We start from the raw sequence: 19,645 nt of genomic DNA, 5'->3' as shown, positions 1-19,645 counted from the left end.
TAAACCTCAGGAAATTAATGACCAGTTTTATTCATTTTATCAAAAATTATATACTTCTGAAGGGAAACAGGATAGTGGTGTTATTGAATCTTATTTATCTAAATTAACATTACCACAATTAAAGGAGGAATATGTTGTGGAATTGGAAGCTCCATTTACAGAATTTGAGATTAAGGAAGCTATACAGGAGATGCCAAATGGAAAGTCACCAGGGGGAACAATGGATTTTCTGTGGAATTTTACAAAATTTTTTATGAAGATTTATCCTCTGTGTTTGAGGATGTATTACAAGTAGTAACTGAAGAGCATGAGTTACCAGAATCTTGCTCCAGTGCTTTAATTACTGTAATTCCAAAAAAAATCAAGATCTGTTGAAAGTGTCTTCATATAGACCCATTTCTCTACTGAATGTAGACTATAAAATTATAACAAAGGTGTTAGCAAATCAACTTGCTAAGTATTTACCTAAACTGATACATATTGACCAAACAGGTTTTATTAAGAATAGCAATGCATCAGATAATATTCTTCGATTTATTACTTTGGTCAATGCATATTGACAGCAGCCCAACCATCTAATGGTGGTTGCGCTTGATGCGGGGAAAAAGCCTTTGACAGGGTTGAATGGGAATTTTTATTTAAGGTGTTGGAGAAGTTTAAATTTGGCCCTTTTTTTATTGGTTGGGTTAAAGCTTTATGTACAAACCCGATTTCCAGGGTGGTGACAAAAGGTCAAGTTTCATTACCGTTCAAATTGCCGCATTCGACTCGACAAGGGTATCCATTGTCACTAGCTTTGTTTGCATTGGCTATTGAACAGTTAGCTCAAACAATAAGACAGAATGAACAGATAAGAGGGATGAGAGTTATGGATGAAGAATACAAAATTAATTTATTTGCAGGTGATTTTTTGATATATTTGACAGACCCAGAACGATCATTGCCACATCTGCAGGAATGTTTATTGCAATATGGAACATTATCTAGATACAAGGTTAATTGGAATAAGAGTGAAATTTTGCCCATTGGAGAAGGAGATTATTCAGAATATAAAGATATAAAATTGAAATGGTCTGATAAAATTAAATATTTAGGAATAATTATAAATGCTGATCATTAATCTTTATACAAGTTAAATTATGTTCCTTTATTAAAAAAATTAAAGCAGATTTAATTAAATGTAAAGATCTCCTGTTAACTTTAATTGGTCGAGTTAATTGTATTAAGATGAATATTTTTCCTCAAAATCAATATTTATTTCAATCAATACCGTGTCCTCTTTTAAAGGGATTTTTTCAGGATTTAAATAAAGACGTGAGAGAATTTTTATGGAAAGGTAAATTATCGCGGGTAGCATTTTATAAACTTACTTGGAAGTATGCGTTAGGTGGGATTCAATTACCTCATTTTCAAAATTATTATGAAGCAGCCCAGTTGAAATTTATCAGTAGATTGATGGATTTGGACCAAACCCCAAGTTGAGCGAAAGTTGAGATGGCTTGCATTTCTGAAATTGAGGTGCATCAATTTATATCGATGGAATATAAATTTGTTGCGGGAATATAATATGCCGATATTAAAGCATTTATTAAAGATATGGACTAAAAGAAATAAGATTTTAGGATCAAAACGTAAATTGTCATTTTTAACCCCATTATATAATAATCAGCATATATGCTTTTCAATATTTAATAAGTATTTAAAGAGTTGGGATTTTAAGGGTATAAAGACATTGCAAGATTGTTTTGTAGGACAGTTTCTTTCCTTTAATCAATTGAGGGAATTGCTGAAAATTCTTTGTTTGTTTATTATCAACTTCGAGCTTTGGTGAAGGACACGTATGATAGAGAGATGACTTTACCTGTATTGACGGAATTTGAATCTTTGATTTTTTTCTATACCAAAAAAGAGATACATTTCTGTTATGTATCAAGTGTTACAAGACAATATGGATAAACCGGAATAGGAGAAGTCGAAGCTTAAGTGGTAAAATGATTTAGCTTTTGTTTTTTCCTGAAGATTATTGGGCAGATATGTGTTACGACAGTGTAACTAAATTGACAAATGTATGGTATGGAATGTTTAATTATAATTTTTTTTACATCAGTTATATTTAACTCCAGAGAAATTGAAAAAATATGGTTTTAGTAATTCAGATTCTTGTTTATGTATTGGTACTTTTTTTTTACATGCTATCTGGTCTTGTGTTTATGTACAACCATTTTGGGAAGAAATTAGGTTAATTTTGTAAAAATTATATAACATTAAGTTTTTTTTAATGGGTTACATAGTTCCTTTAAAGGGATTAGGGCTAGATAAATTTCAAATTGCATTTGTACATTTGGTACTGTCTGTAGCTTGAAAATGTGTAGCAAGTACATGGAAAGATTACACAGTGATTAATATAACACGATGGCATAATGAATTGAAAGATTGTATTGTTATGGAAAAAATTACATACAACTTGCATGATAATTATCCTTTTTTTGTCAATAAGTGGTTACCGTATTTGGAAGATATGCATTTAGATGTACTTTGATGTATTATATATTTTTCCTTTTTTTAAGCTCTCCTTAAGCCAGAACTGGCTGATGGGGTGGGAGGGGTATAATTTTTTTTTATTTCCTTTTTTTGTGTTTATGTTTTTAATTTTTATATATATTATATAAACTTACTTATACTGGATTGCATATTGTTTTTCTATTAATGATTTTCTTAAATAAATAGTTTTCAACCAAAAAAAAAACTTACATTGAGCACTAGATTATTGATATTTCTCTGGACCACAGAATATCCAACTAACTCCACCAGCTTCACTTCAACAATTACAGTAACTCCAAACACTATAGCCTATTTGTGCAGACACAAACCCATTTCAACTGCCAGATTGCTGCGACAGAAAGACACAGGTATCTGGACATACCCACTGTGTTTGCTTGCATAGAGAAAGACAATGTAAAGTGAATAAGCATGCAGGTGAGTGAGCAAATGACAGGTGAGGGAAGGGTGGGGAGAGAGAAAACACCTGAATGTGTGCGGAGGAGAGGTGAGGAAGTGAAGAGAGGAAGGAGAAAGCAAGAAAGAAAAAGTGCAATTGAGGGGCTGGTGGAAGGAATTGTTAGGTGTACAGTAGCAGACCAGGTAGGCTACCATGGATGTTTGGGAGAAGAGCATGCAGGATGGAAAGAAGGGAATAGCAAGTATGATCAAAGGGATGGATAGCAAGGAAGATGCAGGAGGGATGGACCATGTGGGGCACAGCAAGTGGAGCTAAGAGAAAAGCCTGAGGAAGGCAAGTAGATTTGGAAAGTGGGCTGGGGGTGATAGACCTCAGTTGGTGTGGAGGAAACTGGGTTGAGAGACAAGGGCCAGAGCTGGGAGCAATGCAGGGAACTTTTGACTGTTCTCTATAAAAGAAGTAGATATTGGCTCCTTTAAAGCCAATATTTAGTTGGTTCCGCTTTCCTTCATCTGATTATTTCAGTGGTCCAATGACAATTCTCACTTTATCTCCAATCAAAATTTTCTCTCTCCTTTTGTAAACATTCCCACCCCACTCTGTCCATTGCTATTCCTTCCATTCAAATGACTCAATATTACCCAATTTCTCCCATTAAAATCAACAACCTCCTGCATCCTTCAACATGCTATGATTACCTGGTCTCCCCTCCCACTGACCGACCCATTTCAGTGATCAGAGAAACCTTACAAACTTAATGGAATTCTTGCAATGAGCAGAGGTGACTCATCACTGACCTTAAAATCTGAGCCATGCTTTCTGGCTTGCATACTCTGACCTCTCATACAAATCTGTGTAAAAACATTCAACAAGATGAAAACTATTTAATACTATCCAACACACAAGATTCATCTTCTGGGATACTCCCTGGGGTTAGACCAGAATAATGATTTTATATCTCACTGATTCAGCTTATGCATCCAGCATGTACAAAATAGACAGCACACAAACTTTCAAAGGTACTTGGATAATACTTGCCCATTTTCCTTAGAGATGAGCTCCCAATTTTTTTCAATGAAAAACCTTCTTTTAGGGTCCTAAGAGAGAGAAAACAAATAGGTGCATTTCCTGTAAATTGTTGTGGAAGGTGAGCAACATCCAGAAGAAAAATCAGAGTTTATAATGAACATTAAGGTAAACAAAGTGATGAGCAGATAAAATTTATGTCCGGTTAATAAGAATGGTATTTCAGTAGACAAAGGAGTAATTTCTGTTGAAATGGGTACCTTCAAATTTATATGCAATTTCAATAAATGTAACTGAAAGATTGAACTCCAGAAACAAAACTGTTTAATTTCTACAAGACCAGTTGTTTCCCAGCCTAGATACTTCTTTCCAAAAGATGTTTACATCCATTTGTAATTTGTTAAGAATGCTCTTTGCCACTTTATCTAATGCTGTCAAATAGCTTTTCTGGTTTCCTCTCTCACACAGCTGCTCTTAAGGAGATCAAGAAACTATAGGTTTATGCCTGACTTCCAAGTTTGAAGCCGCAAGTGGCACTCTTCCTGCTGCATGCTGGGAGGAGTATTCAGCTTCTCTGAAGCTTCTGCACTGACTGACTTGAACTTGTAACATTTTCCTGGACTCTTTGCTCATATATCATTTTGTCAGGTGTGACAGATTATGTTGTGTTTGGGTTGTATATAGATAGGTTTTTGGAAGATAAATTGGGGCAGGTCTTTTAGTGTAGGTCACATACAAACACTTTAAAACAGATCTTATTTAAATACTGGAGTGCTGCTCATGCTAGACATGTAGGCCCCAGAGCCTTTGCAAGAGCTTAGGAGAGTGCCCAAGAGACTTCACTAATGTATTGTTGTTTACAAAAAGGCAACAGAGTCGCAGACGGTCTGGAGAAGAACTTGCTGTTCTAAAAGGGTCATGTGATTTTGCAAGCAGAGAGAGAAAGAGATATCAGTTCTGCAGTTCTACCGTCAGCAGCAGCAGGGACTGGAACAGGACAAGCTGGCAAGCTTGTGGAAAACCCCATTTGGAAGACAGGTTGAGAGTGCTTAGTTCAGCCTGGTCAATGCTCTTGTGGTTCATCCAAGAGGAGAGGACTGGCTGTCTAATGTTTCATTTGAAGTAAGAGAAACAAAAAGGAACTCTGTGGTGACCTGAAAGAAAGAGGTTATCATCTGGAGAACCCGGAGGGGGCAAGTTTTGTCAGCAAGACACTGGAGTGGCTGATGGAAGTAAATCAGTTGTGGATGTCCTGGAATAACAAACCTCTCTCTGAAAACTGACAAGAACCTTCTTGAATGGTAACCATTTATTTTCCAAGCACCAAAGCCTGGTGAACCTTATAAATGTTAAATTCTGTGCACAGTATAAGAATTGCCTGCAACCAGTGAACTTGGAGGAATGAGAAGTGAAATTGGACTGCGAATCAAATAACTTTTCTGAACTTATACACACATTACATACACGTGCGCTTAGAATTAAAAGGGGTGTTGTTAGGTTAAGTAAGTCAATAGTGATAAGTTAAAGTGTGATTCTGTTTTCATATTTAAAGATAATTAAAAGCAACTTTTGTTTAAGAAACCATTTGTCATGGTGAATATCTATTACTGCTGGGTTTTGGGGTCCTCTGGGTTCATCACATAGGCAGCAACCATGTAATCACACTGGCAACCTTAACCATTGGATATTGAGGTGAAATGAACAAGTGAAGCACGAGACTAAAACCAACTCGTGTAAATATGGATCAGCTCTGACAATGTTACTTGCACCATTGCACACTCATGCCAAATTTTTTTCCTTTCAGGTGCCCTGAGGTAGCAATGCAAATATGCTATATTCTGGGCAATGCCTCTCTCTTCAAAACTCTGGGCAAAAAAAAACACTTCAATGTATAGATGGCCATACTTTTGAATTAAATCCCATCGATTCATTTGTGGTAAAGGTAGTCTTTTCGGTGTTCTTAAGTTTTGCATCGAACCCTGATTATCTCTGGCTCTTCCTGTCAGGCTGTTTTATGCTTTGGTATCACTCAATACAACAAATTTCAATACTCTCCAAATCCTTCAACTTCTACAAAATGGGAACATACTTCTTGCTACTTATTAACAGATCTTTCGCAGCGCAGATTTACAAGGTTAGTTCCAGGGATGGCAGGGTTGACATATGCTGAAAGGCTAGAAAAACTGGACTTGTATCCGATGGAGTTTAGAAGGATGAGGGGGGACATGATTGAGGTATACAAAATTATCAGGGGGATAGACAGGGTGAAGTCGGATTACTTGTTCCCAATGATGGGGGAGACGAGGACTAGAGGGCATAGTTTAAGAATACAGGGTAGGCCCTTTAGGACGGAGATGAGAAAGCATTTTTTTACCCAGAGAAGTGTGAATCTGTGGAATGCTCTGCCACAGAGGGTGGTAGAGACAGATTCGCTGATTATGTTCAAAAGAGAGTTAGATAAGACTCTAGTGGGCCAAGGAGTTAAGGGTTATGGGGATAAGGCTGGAAAGGGGTACTGATGGTAGTGATCAGCCATGATCTGTGAAATGGCGGTGCTGGCTCGACGTGCCGAAGGGCCTACTCCAGCTCCTATTGTCTATTGAGAGTGCAGAAGAGCTTCACTAGGACACTGGACAAGGACAAGAATAGAGGGTTGTAATTATAAGGAGAGATTGAAGAGCCTGGGTTTATTCCTAATAGAACATTGGATGTTAAGGGGGTAACCTTGTAGAGATTTATAAAATTATGAAGCGCATAATAGGATAGTCAGAATATTCAACCCACCCACCCCCCTCCCAGACCAGAGGAGTCTGGAATTAAAGTAAGAAAAGTTTAAAGTGAGAAATTTAAAAGAGGGGAGTTTTTTTTTTCCTTGCAAGTGTGGTGGTTATCTGAAATGAAATGAGAAAAGAGATGGTAGCAAATACCACCACAACTTTAAAAGCCATTTGGACAGGTACTTAGGAAAGATACAGGATTAATGCAGGCAAACAGGATTAATATAGATAGGTATCAGGATCTGCATGGACAAGGGGGTCAAAAGTGCCCAGTTTGTACTGTCCAATTCTATGATTTGTTGAGAATTGTTCCCTTGGTGGATCCTCATCACAAACATGACAATAAATGTTTGCATTTTCCCAGTGTTTATAATATTAGTCATGGAACAGTCTAAATCACACATGTCAAACTCTGGCCCGCGGGCCAAATTTGGCCCGCGATATAATTATATTTGGTCCGCAAGATCATTTCAAAAATGTATTAGAGGTGGCCCGCCCTGCAGCGAGAGCCGATGCTGTTTTTTGGTAATGTCAACCCCACCATCCTCCCCCTTCATTGCACATCCTTCCCCATTGTAACACGAGAAATTGTAACACGAGAAGTCTGTCGACGTCATCAGCCGGCAAGCCAGTTGGAAGGCTCCCCGCACAACCAGTCACTTCTCCCACCTGTCAAGCAGTGCGGCGGATTGGCGAGCGCCTGTGATTTCCTGTCGGCGCGACGGGCATGGCAGGCTGCGCACAGCCCCCAGGCAGCGCGAGCCCCACGCGACTGGCACCAGACGGCCCTTCCACAGCGCGAGCGCACTTCTCCCGGTCGCCACGGCCTTCAGCGCTTGCACCCGCGCGGACCTCAGGGACGGCTGGTTCGGCCCTGCACGTGAAGAGAGAGATGGTGGCTGTCCGCAAAGGCTGATCGGCAGCGCGCTGGGCCTGAGTGGGTGGGTAAGCAGGGGTGGGCAGAGGGTGTAGGTGAGGAGTAATGGGCAGGGGAAGTTATGGTGGTGCGAGGGGCAGTTAGAGGGAGGGATGAGTAGAAGGAGGGGTGGATAGGGAAGAGGTAAAAGGGGAGGGGCAGGGCGAGTAGGGGAGGGGTGATTAGAGGGTGAGAGACGGGTAGAGGGAGGAACAGGTTGAGGGGAGAGGCAGTAGAGGGGTGTGTATAGGATGGGATGGGTAGAGGCAGAGCGAGTGGAGTGAAGGGTGAGTAGAGGTTGGGTAAAGGACTGGTCAGGTAGAGGGATGGTGGGTCGAGGGTGAAAAGAGGGCTAGAGCCTGAGGAGTGAGCAGGAAATGCTGAGTCCTGATGCAGGCCAAAATGGACACAGCCTGTGAATGCTGACTACATCTCCACAGGGACCAAATATGTTTCCCTCAGGTCAAGCAAAGGGTGAACTTGAGCTACCTACTCCTGACCTGTAACATTATCCTCCTAAAGTTATATCCTAAAGCTTAACATTACATATGTTAAAAGAAGAGAAAACATGCAGATGTTGTTGAAAATTTTCAATAAATATTTAGTTCGGCCCTCGGCTTAGTCCAAGTTTTTAATTTTGGCCCTCCGTGAATTTGAGTTTGACACCCCTGGTCTAAATGGTAAAGAATTAAACTGGTGGTTGCAAACACACACATTACTTTGTTTCCTATTTTCTCAAAATATTTCCAAATTTTACTTTTTTAATCTGAGAAATTCAGTAAAATATAATAACCATTAATGCAAGTTTAAAAAAAAAGTAATCAAGTTAACTAAAAACACGCAAACAAAATATTAAACCAAAGCTAAGCAATTTATCCAAAGTGCCCATATTGAATTCATTGGTTTTGTTGAGGAGGGCAGTAGATAAGCGAACTGAAGATCAGCCTTCTGAATCTGAAATTAAGTCCCATTTTTCCATGTACACACTCAGAAGTCTGTAGGACTTGCACTTCAGCTTCAGTGATCAAATGCTAACATTTCTTGAGGATCCAGCTTAATTCAACTAATTCTGGACAAAATTTACACAAATGCTTTGCACAAAGTAAATTGTTCTCTTTATCCATGCAATGGCAAATGCATTTTATGTAGGCCAAACATTCTGGACATTTGAAAATCATGATTCTAAGTAATTGAAATTTTGTTCATTCTTACATTTTTGAGAAATGCCAAAAGTGAAAATGGAAACTTTTGCAAATGAGAATCAGATGAGGTAGTGAGTTTGTTATGTGGTTTGTTATTCCACAGAACAATTCAGATAGCTTGTCAAAGAATTTCTGGAAGAACTCAGTAGGTCAGACAGCTTGTTTGGGTAGAAATTGTCAGCAGTCAAGACCCTTTACCAAGGCAGAGGATAAGTTCTGCAGAGCAGAGAAGAATGGCTGATTTCAAACTCAGGTTGGAGGCAGTCATGGGCAAATCCATTGAAGTGATGAGGTCTGAGACAGACTGGGAGCCAGGAAATGATATCCTCATGATGGTTAATGGCCTCCTAGTCTAGGGTAGATATGAGGAAGTGCCTGAGAGCTGGCAATTCGCCTCAGCAATGCAGTTCAGACAATTTCCCCTTTATAATATTCCCTCCCTCTTCTCAACTCCCATCAGGGTAGAAAGGATATAGCTTTTAGTTATTAATCAGTCCAATGTGCCCAAGATGTTGTTTCAACATTAAAAGATATTCAGAGAAAAATAAGTAACAAATTCAGTTTTTAGCTGATTGCTCATCTTACCAATTTGGGTTGAAAAGAATAAGCAGCAAGATGATTTTCATTTGAAAAGTAAAAAAACTGCAATGCTGGAATTCTAAAATAGAATCGGGGAGAGAGAAAAAGAGAGCACCAGAGAGACAGAGAATCGAAACCCATTTCATGCCAGGCCTCCGCTTGGAGGTCATCTACAAGCGCAGAGGGAAAACATAAAACTTAGCTTTCATAGAGAAGCCCTAAAAGGTTGCACCTGTGCCACATTCATGTCGAATAGCGCCTCGTAGACGATGGAGACGGGGTGACTGGTGCTGTAGCACCACCCGTTATAAATACATGGCAGAGCAATGGCCACCTTCCCTACCAATAATCAGAAAGGCAAGTCTCTAGACGTAACAACCCATTTGAAATACCAGTAGGGCTGTTTACACTGGACAAAGAAAACCCGGTTCCATTCACCCTTTCACATTGCCTGCTCGGTATTGCAGAGCAAAGGGGGGCAGGGACCCAGCCTCCAGTGGTGATGTCCTGAGTGATGTATTACGTTCTCACAGGCAGTGAATGCTTTGCTCTAGACAACTCACTCTCAAGTATGTTCCCACGTCACAGAGATTTTCCGTCGTTCCCTGTCCATGAAAATGGAGGGTGGGTGGGGGGGGGGGGGGGTCACAGGGGGTGCGCAGAAACGTACCAGGAAGTTTCCAGCCAGATTGGCCACAGTCACAGGAGGCAAAGTTGAAGATGGCAATTATAGCAAGCTGGCATCTGGCTGGGTTGTTGAAAGAGCTGCTGAACGGGACGGTAGTGCTGGGGAAGTAATCAGCTGCTGAATGGATCTCCAAGGATGTAGCTCTGGGAGAGGAAGATGTTGTAGTCCACAGGCGGACAGGGGATAATGGCACTGTCGGAGGCACAGATGGATCAGTCCATCTCTCAATCCTCACCTCCCCACACGCATTTCCCCCCACCCCCACCGAATACCAAGTTTTCAATCACCATCCTTTGTGCTGACTCATCCTTTATACAACCCACTACTATGGTATTGTCAGCAAATTTGTAGATAGTGTTACTGTTGTACTGAGCTACACAGTCCCTACCACTATTCAAAACATACTGGAGGAGTAAATTAGGTGGCAAGGACTCATGGGCCTAAATGGCCTGTTACCATGCTATATGTCTACATTTAAATTCTCCATTCTATATACATTTTTCAAAAAAAAATTCTATATCCTAGAGAACTATGGAATCATTGAGTTCATTCAAAATAGAGTTAAAATTTCAAGATATTTTGGGAAACAATGGATTTAGAGCTAGGCAAGGCAGAGAAGGATATAATCCTAATGTTATGATCTCAGTGGCAGAGGAGGCTTGAAGGACCAGATGGGCTATTTCTGCTCATGGTCCTAAGAGGGGTGTGAGATCCAACTGGAGAAGCAATGCAATAATGGCCATACGATATGTTGAGTGAGATTGATTGAAAGATATTGTAATATGTTGTAGCCATTAAGGGCAACTTTCCTGCAGCTATTCAAAATTATGCCACGGTATTTTTTAAATTCATTTGAGAGGGCAGGAAAGTCAAAAATTAAATGCTGTAAAGAATTACGAGGCTTCTGCTGTAGTAAGTAGGCTAACAAAAAATTAACGCTTTAGTATAGTATGCAGTTAAATAGTTTACTGTTGCAGAAATATTGCAGCCTTCGGCAGGTTAGGAATATGAAGTGCGAGATAATAGCATACCAGAATGTCTCTGGGAAAGAGAAAGGATGATTGATCACAGAAACTGCAAAGGAGAGGAGTGGCAAAACATTAGATTGCCAATTAGTGGAAAAACAAAACTACTCTTGGGTATTATTCCAAAGGACTATACAAGTTATATGTAAAAGAATGTTAAACAAGGATGTCAAATATTACAGAAAAGGGGCCTCCTCTGTGTGTAGATTAATAAAGATTCACTAGCCTTACAGACAAAAAAAAATTCCAGGCAACAGACTGGAACAAGGTTGCACAAGTACAAGGTTACCGGACATGTTCAATTACAAAATTTAAAGACAAGGCTCAATGAATATAGAATGAACAAAGATTAACCTGTCTAAAGTTAATTAAGTTGCATATCTGTAAAAACCACAAGGATGAAAAACAAGAACAATCAGCTGCAATAAATCTGTTCAATTAACTATTGAAACTGCATGTATCCCCCCCCCCCCACCCCCACCAACAAAAATACTATACAAGATGTACCAAAAGGCTCTATGAGCTGAGTGAGGTTAGGTTCAGAGAACAAGTAAACAATGCAACTCATTCTTTGTACTTCTCACTCCTGCTAGCATAGTACAATAAAAAGTGACTGTAAGTTCTGGTTTGTTTTAACAATGTGACATCCAAACTGTATTCAAGTGTCAGTCTATATTTTTTGTTCAAACATCTGGAATACAATTTGAATTTACTGATGAAGATGAAAATGCTGAACTCATTATGCTACTCTATGCATCTTTCATTGATCCATTCAAAGCTGCAATACATGCTGCCTAAATGCATCCAAATGGGAGTAGACAGATACAATACAAGGTGAGAAAATGCAAAGTGGTTCACAAAGAAACATACAAAAACAATGTTTAACTACTAAGATATCAATATGCGTTCATAAAAGCAGCATGTCCAGGTTCTACCTGGGTTTAAGCATCTAGAGTATAGGGAGAGGTTGGACAGATTAGGTCTTTATTCTTTGGAGCGTAGAAGGTTGAGAGGGGATTTGATAGAAGTATTTAAGATTATGAAAGGGATAGACAGAGTGGATGTGGATAGACTATTTCCGTTAAGAGGAGGAAAGATTAAAACAAGAGGACATGAGTTAAGAATTAAGGGGCAGAGGTTTAGAGGTAACATGAGGGGGAACTTCTTTACTCAGAGAGTGGTAGCCGTGTGGAATGATCTTCCGGGAGAAATAGTGGCGGCGGAGTCAATTGTATTATTTAAGAAAAGGTTGGACAGGTATATGGATGAGAAGAAGATGGAGGGTTATGGGCATTGTGCAGGGAGGTGGGACTAGAAAGGGGTGTTTGGTTCGGTGCGGACTAGAAGGGCCTAATGGCCTGTTTCCGTGCTGTAATTGTTATGTTATGTTATGCACAAAGTAAACATGCACGTACAGCAAATTGGAAAGCAATGGTAGATTGGACTTTGTTGAAGAGACACGTAAAATGAGAACACCTTTCTCAGTTTGTATGTGGCTTCAGAGAGATCTTATTTAGAGAAGCCAGGACAATTTTAATCTTTAAGAGTGGATGATAGATTTGCTTCAATTCAACATTCATTCACTACGAACTGATTCTAGACACAAGAGGTTGTGCAATCATTGATCTAGATTGGTCTACATCACCTGGAACTTAAAATTAGGACATACAAGATTCTAAGAGGGATTAAAAGGGTAGATATTGAGAAGATCTTTCCTCCAGATAGAGATTCTAAAACAAGGTAATACAGTCTCTACAAATCAGAAATGAAAAGAGAAAATTCTGGGGGAAAAAATAATTCGGGTTAGGCAGCATCTGTGAAGAATGCATCAGGTGGTTGACCATTCTGCTGGGTATTTTCAAGCATTTACTGTTTCTATTTTACAATTATTGTCTTAAATCAGGTAAATAGGCCCCTCAATCCATCAAAACCCCTTTAGCCATCTGCACTAATCATATTTGCCCATAGTAGGACTGTATCCTTCTTGACCTCAGGTTTGAATAAATGTCTCTTCCTGGAATCATTACATTTTTCATGAAAGCTGATGTTTAAGGGATATATGCAGCGTTGGCAAGTCTACACACGCAAACTAGCTTGTTGAACCATTTTAGAGGAGTTTAGAATGAATCATGGTACTGTTGGTCTGGAGTCACAGTCTGGGTAAGGATAGTCAATTTCTTCTTATAAATGGGATTAGTGATCTCAATTGTTTCTCTCCCCCCCCCCCCCCCCCAGACAACCTGGTACTGTGGTGGTTACCATCACTAAGGCTAGCTATTGAATTTAAATTGCAGTACTAGTCATTCAGCATCTAAATACAGTGATTTAAAAATATATATGAATGGGACCAGAATTCTGAGATTACAAAATATACTTGTTAGCAGGACAAAACTTGCTAACTATTTCTCCTTCCACAAATGTTGCTCGAGCTTTTATAGTTTTTTTTTCTCCTGTTTTTATTTTAAATCATGTAGTTTGATGCGGTGCAACTGAAACCACCAAGTGACTGCATAATACAGCCTTTCAATCATTGTAATGTTGATTAATTTGTCACCAAAAAGATTTCTCATGCAAAATTACATTTAGCTCATTACGTCTGCAAAAATGACAATGCTCTGGAATGCAATCAAATATTCTATGTGGTAGAACCCTTTGTGACAGATCTAGAGTTTTTTCCTAGTCAAAATATTGTGATTTTTTTTTGTTTATTCTAAATATCTTTCCCTAAATCTGGCAAAGCAAAAAAATTGTGCTTTTTTATGGTTCATTTTACGGCATTTTCATTCATTCATTCAAGCATCCCCACAATGTAACAATGACCTTCTTCATTCTCTCACTGCACACTCTCATCTGAAGAGCTACTTGTTCACACAAATACAGGTCATGAAAATTACCCAATGCTCAATCATAACCATTTCCAAATATGAAATCTTTTAAATGACATCCCTACCTTATTACCATTTCAATATTGCTAACTCAATGATTTAATTTACAGTTTACAGACATTACCCTACACAAACTGATTTTCTCATTAGCCCTCAAAACAGCACCTGCATTTCAAATTAATTACCAGGTAACTGAAACAATATCCCTCTCACACACACATTTGTCATTTCCTCCTTTCACAGTATGACAAACACGCCAAATTTCATAGTTTTGAGTACAACAAAGCAGATTTGATTTTGGCAGATTGATAAAAGCCACTATAATTTTAAATAATGCCGTAGGTTTTATAATTCGGTCAATCTGAGTCATCAACCTGAGGGCAAGGTCAGGACTAGATTTATGTCAAAATACAATGGTTCCTTGGATATATTCTTCTTTGGCTTGGCTTCGCGGACGAAGATTTATGGAGGGGGTAAAAAGTCCACGTCAGCTGCAGGCTCGTTTGTGGCTGACAAGTCCGATGCGGGACAGGCAGACACGGTTGCAGCGGAAAATTGGTTGGTTGGGGTTGGGTGTTGGGTTTTTCCTCCTTTGCCTTTTGTCAGTGAGGTGGGCTCTGCGGTCTTCTTCAAAGGAGGTTGCTGCCCGCCAAACTGTGAGGCGCCAAGATGCACGGTTTGAGGCGTTATCAGCCCACTGGCGGTGGTCAATGTGGCAGGCACCAAGAGATTTCTTTAGGCAGTCCTTGTACCTTTTCTTTGGTGCACCTCTGTCACGGTGGCCAGTGGAGAGCTCGCCATATAACACGATCTTGGGAAGGCGATGATCCTCCATTCTGGAGACGTGACCCATCCAGCGCAGCTGGATCTTCAGCAGCGTGGACTCGATGCTGTCGACCTCTGCCATCTCGAGTACTTCGACATTAGGGATGAAAGCGCTCCAATGGATGTTGAGGATGGAGCGGAGACAACGCTGGTGGAAGCGTTCTAGGAGCCGTAGGTGGTGCTGGTAGAGGACCCATGATTCGGAGCCGAACAGGAGTGTGGGTATGACAACGGCTCTGTATACGCTTATCTTTGTGAGGTTTTTCAGTTGGTTGTTTTTCCAGACTCTTTTGTGTAGTCTTCCAAAGGCGCTATTTGCCTTGGCGAGTCTGTTGTCTATCTCATTGTCGATCCTTGCATCTGATGAAATGGTGCAGCCGAGATAGGTAAACTGGTTGACCGTTTTGAGTTTTGTGTGCCCGATGGAGATGTGGGGGGGCTGGTAGTCATGGTGGGGAGCTGGCTGATGGAGGACCTCAGTTTTCTTCAGGCTGACTTCCAGGCCAAGCATTTTGGCAGTTTCCGCAAAGCAGGACGTCAAGCGCTGAAGAGCTGGCTCTGAATGGGCAACTAAAGTGGCATCGTCTGCAAAGAGTAGCTCACGGACAAGTTTCTCTTGTGTCTTGGTGTGAGCTTGCAGGCGCCTCAGATTGAAGAGACTGCCATCCGTGCGGTACCAGATGTAAACAGCGTCTTCATTGTTGGGGTCTTTCATGGCTTGGTTCAGCATCATGCTAAAGAAGACAGCTAGTAATCCACAATCCAAAATCTCATTATTTTCAACTGAGGAAGATTCTGTTGCATTGGTTTTCAAACAAAAATCAATAAAAATCATGAAACTAAGAATGTAGTTTAAAAATCCCAAAAATTCTGGATACATTTACTAATGCAGCAAAAACAGAGAAGTTTGTGATTTGCAGCAGATAAGAGCAAACCAACATCTCAGAGGCTGGACAGTATGACAATGAAAGTCTAATTGAAATACAAATGCCCTAACTGTTAAGTGGGAATACAGCTATGTATATTAATAAATTAAGTGCATTAAACTGATTAATAAAGTTATAACTAGCCGTACACATATGCAGAGGGATAAGACATTCCAGGCTGTTCAAAAAAACCAAGGGAGCTCTATTGTTTATCTACTTCTGTGGCACAGCAGTTTGCCAGAGGATTGGATGACAACTGAACTCTAACCACTAATATAGTTTTATAGAGGAAGAGATGGAAAAAAAATACATCCAATTAACTTAACAGTAGAAAAAAATTGGAATGAATTTTAAGGGCAGTATAAATAGTTATTAAGGAAAAACCTCTACTAATCAGGGCATCTTAGAATTATTTGCAATGGAAATTTTTCTGAGTAATGAGTGAACATTTTGACAACAAAGACGGTCAATCAAGATTGTTACGTTGGATGATATTTACAGTATATGGATTTTTGAATTTTTTTTGACAAGATTTTAAAAATGAGAAAGCACATGGGATTATGTTGACAAATGTTGTGCCAAATAGAAGGCTATTCCCATAGGGATTCCACAGAGCTAAGGATTCCATCCCTTAATGTTGGGTGTATATTTTAATGATTTAGACTAAAATACTGGGGAAATGAGAAGTTTGAAGACAATATTAAACAAAAAGAATGTGGCTGGGAAACTTTAGACTGCAAAATATTAACGCATATGTCAGTGGGGATCGATAGGTCACAGATGTAATTCAATACAAAAAAAAGCACAAGGTTGTTCCATTTCAGGTGGTTTCAAGGCAATAAATGAGAAGAAATTAAGGGATGTTGAAAAACCACAAGAACCTGGAATAGATATCCACAGATCTTTAACAGTAGAAGATATTGGTAACATAATAGAAAAATCTTATGGTATCCACTTCCTTTTTTTTTTAAACCAAAAGACATAAATGAGCAAGAAGCTTATGTTAACAATACTAGTTAGACCACAGCACACCACAGTCTAGTTCTCCTCTAGTCACTGTATCACACAAAAGACATGATTGTGCTCAAAGGGATCCAGAAGCTTCAAAAATGTTGTCAGAATGAAGGAAAGAGTCAACAAATTGTTTACCACCTCCTGCCTCATCTCCTCACATCTTTATACTGGCCATTTCCCCTTCCACCCTCAGTCCTGATGCAAGGTCTTGACCAGAAACATAAACCATCAATTTGCCTTCAAAGATGGTGCTTGACCTGCTAAGTTCCAATAGGATCTCATCACTTGCAAAAGATTGAACATGATGGGATCAATTCTTTGGAAAAGAGGTTGACAGGAGATTACATTGTACACAATGAATAACCTAGGAAGAGTTAACAGGAAAGATTCACTTCTCAAAAACCAGGGACATAGATTTCATATTTACACAAAATAGTTCAGCACAGGGATAGGTGTCCAGTCCACAATATCTATGTTGCACATGATACCAAATTAAATGAAATCTCTTCTGCCTGCACTCGATCCAAATCCTTCCATACCATACATCTTTATGTGTCTGTCTAAAAGCATCTTAAACGCTACTGTTGCATATGCTTCCACTACTCTCCTAGCATGATGTTTAAGGCACTTTCAACTCTCGATATAAATAACTTCTTTAAATATTCCCTCTCACCATAACTGCATAACTTCTAGTATTTGATGCTTTACTCCAGGAAAAAAAAAGTCAGACTGTTTATCTAATCTATGCTTCTCAATTTTATACACATCTCCCAAGATTCCAAGACATTGGAGTGGAATTACATCATTCAGCCCTTTGAGTCTGCCCCGCCATTCCATCATGGCTGATTTGCTATCCTTTTCAACCCCATTCTCCTGCTTCTCCCCATAATCCTCGATTCCCTTTCTATTCAAGAACCAAAAATATACCCAGCAATGAATTTCATAGATTCACTTTCCTCTGGGTAAAGAAATTCCTCCTCATTTCTCTTCTTAAAGTAAGTTTTTTTTATTCTGAGGTTGTGCCCTCTGGTCCCATATATCCACACCATAGGAAACATGTTCACACTATCCAGGTCTTTTAGTATTCAATGTTTCAATTATATTCCTCTCCATTCCTCTAAACTCCTGTGAGTTCAGGCCTAGAAGCTATGGAGGACTCCTCAAAAGATTATTCTCATGGATGTCCTCCAGACCCTCTCAAGCACCAATCCATCCTTTCTTCTACAAGGTCCTCCAAACTGCTCACAATACTCCAAGTGCAATCTTACCAATGCCTCACAAAGCTTCCACATTACATCCCTGGCTTTATAGTCTATCCCTCTCAAAATGAGTGCTAGCAGTCCATTTGCCTTTCTTACTACTGATTCCACAAGTAACCTTTAGGGAATCTTGCATGAGGATTCCCAACTCCCTCTGCACCCCTAATTTCTGAGCTCACTGACATTTAGAAAGTAGTACACGATCATACACTTCTCTACACTGTATCCCATCTATTATTTCCTTGCCCAATTTAATGTGTTTGTCCTGCTGCAGACTCAGTGCTTCCTCAATACTTCCTCTCTCTCCTATCTTTGTGTGACCTCAGCCTCAAGCTCCAGAGAAAACAACCCAAGTTTGTCCAACTCCTCCTTGTAGCTCATACCCTCTAATCTTGTCAGAATTCCAGTAAATCTCTTCTGTATCCTTTCCAAGGCACCCGCTCTGTTCCTGTATTGGAACAACCAGAACGGCACACAATATTCGAAGTGCAGCCTCAGCAAAGTTTAATTTGGTTGCAACACGCCTTCCTTATTCCAATACTCTATTGGTAGAAAATTTAATGGCAACATGAAGAGCTTTTTCCCCCACCAAACAATGTGCAATGGGTTGTACAGGCAGAAACCTTCATCTCATTGAAAGAACTTGGATGTAAATTTGAACAGCCACGGCCTGGAAGGCTATGGACCAGAAACTGGAAATTAGACAGGGTAGTTATTTCTATAACAAGGGGGCCAAAAGGCCTCCTGTTTAGTTTAACTTTATGCCCTGTCGTACTACTTGGAGATTTTAAGCACATGAATGGAGTGGCATCAGCCTGAACAAACTTAGATACTTCACGGTGATTGAACAGGTTTTACCCTCGTTTACAGGTCCCCAAGACCCGTTGAAATCGCCCGCAACCGGCCGAAAGAGGAACGAGACAGACGGAATGCTGCGATCACCTGCAGATCCCCACAGGACTGAGCCAAGGACCACGGGCTCAGCGAGGCCCCGGACAGTCAGCCAGAGAGCCGAAACTCGGGCAGGGGGGGGGTCTCAGTGGCCGGTCCAGTCAATACCCGGAGAAAGGCGGTCTCCGCCACTACCAAGTGGTCGAGGCTCTGCTTTACAGGAGCCCAAGCCGACCCGGCGCTAAGGATCCCCCCCTCCTCCGACACACTTTGCTTTGACAGGGAGAAGCGGACATTTACCGAGACACCGACAAGACGCACGGACCCCTCGTCCTCAGGATGCGGCCAGATTGCTGATCCGGAAGTGCATAAACAAGTTCCGCCCTGTCACCAGGTCAAATGGCGGCGGGGGCTGCGTTGAAGATGACGTCGGGCGGCGACGGAACCTATCAGGGAGGTTGAAGGAGACTCGACCCTGGTCGGAGGTGGTGACAAAAGCAAAAAGGTTACCGTGAGGTGATTGTCAGACCGATGCAAGACTATATTTTTGCTGTAATTCAGAAGAATGAGGGAGGCTGAGTCTGCAGAAGGACATGGACGGGTGACGAGATTGGGCAGATAGAATACAGTGCAGAGAAGTTGGTGGAAGGAATAAAAGTATCGACTATTTTCC

General features: G+C 40.3%; 1 protein-coding gene across 2 annotated transcripts in view; it reads right to left on the bottom strand.

Moving 5' to 3' along the window:
• elocb (elongin C paralog b) overlaps positions 1-19,379 on the bottom strand; it is a 31,467-nt gene extending 12,088 nt beyond the window's left edge. The window contains exons 1-2 of one of the 2 annotated variants that reach the window (XM_069921197.1): positions 19,273-19,379; positions 3,998-4,056 (exon numbers count right to left, since the gene is read on the bottom strand). In XM_069921197.1, the coding sequence (XP_069777298.1) occupies positions 3,998-4,001 (4 nt within the window). In that variant the 5' untranslated portion in view covers positions 4,002-4,056; positions 19,273-19,379. Of the gene's footprint in view, positions 1-3,997; positions 4,057-19,023; positions 19,189-19,272 lie in introns of those variants that run through there. The other variant, XM_069921199.1, reaches the window with a different exon arrangement.
• Between the last annotated feature and the right edge of the window lie 266 nt (positions 19,380-19,645).

Source organism: Narcine bancroftii, chromosome 2, assembly GCF_036971445.1.
Source record: "Narcine bancroftii isolate sNarBan1 chromosome 2, sNarBan1.hap1, whole genome shotgun sequence".
NCBI classification, from domain to species: Eukaryota; Metazoa; Chordata; class Chondrichthyes; order Torpediniformes; family Narcinidae; genus Narcine; species Narcine bancroftii.
The sequence above is the reverse complement of the archived record's forward strand: the minus strand, read 5'-3'. Positions and strand labels throughout refer to the sequence as shown.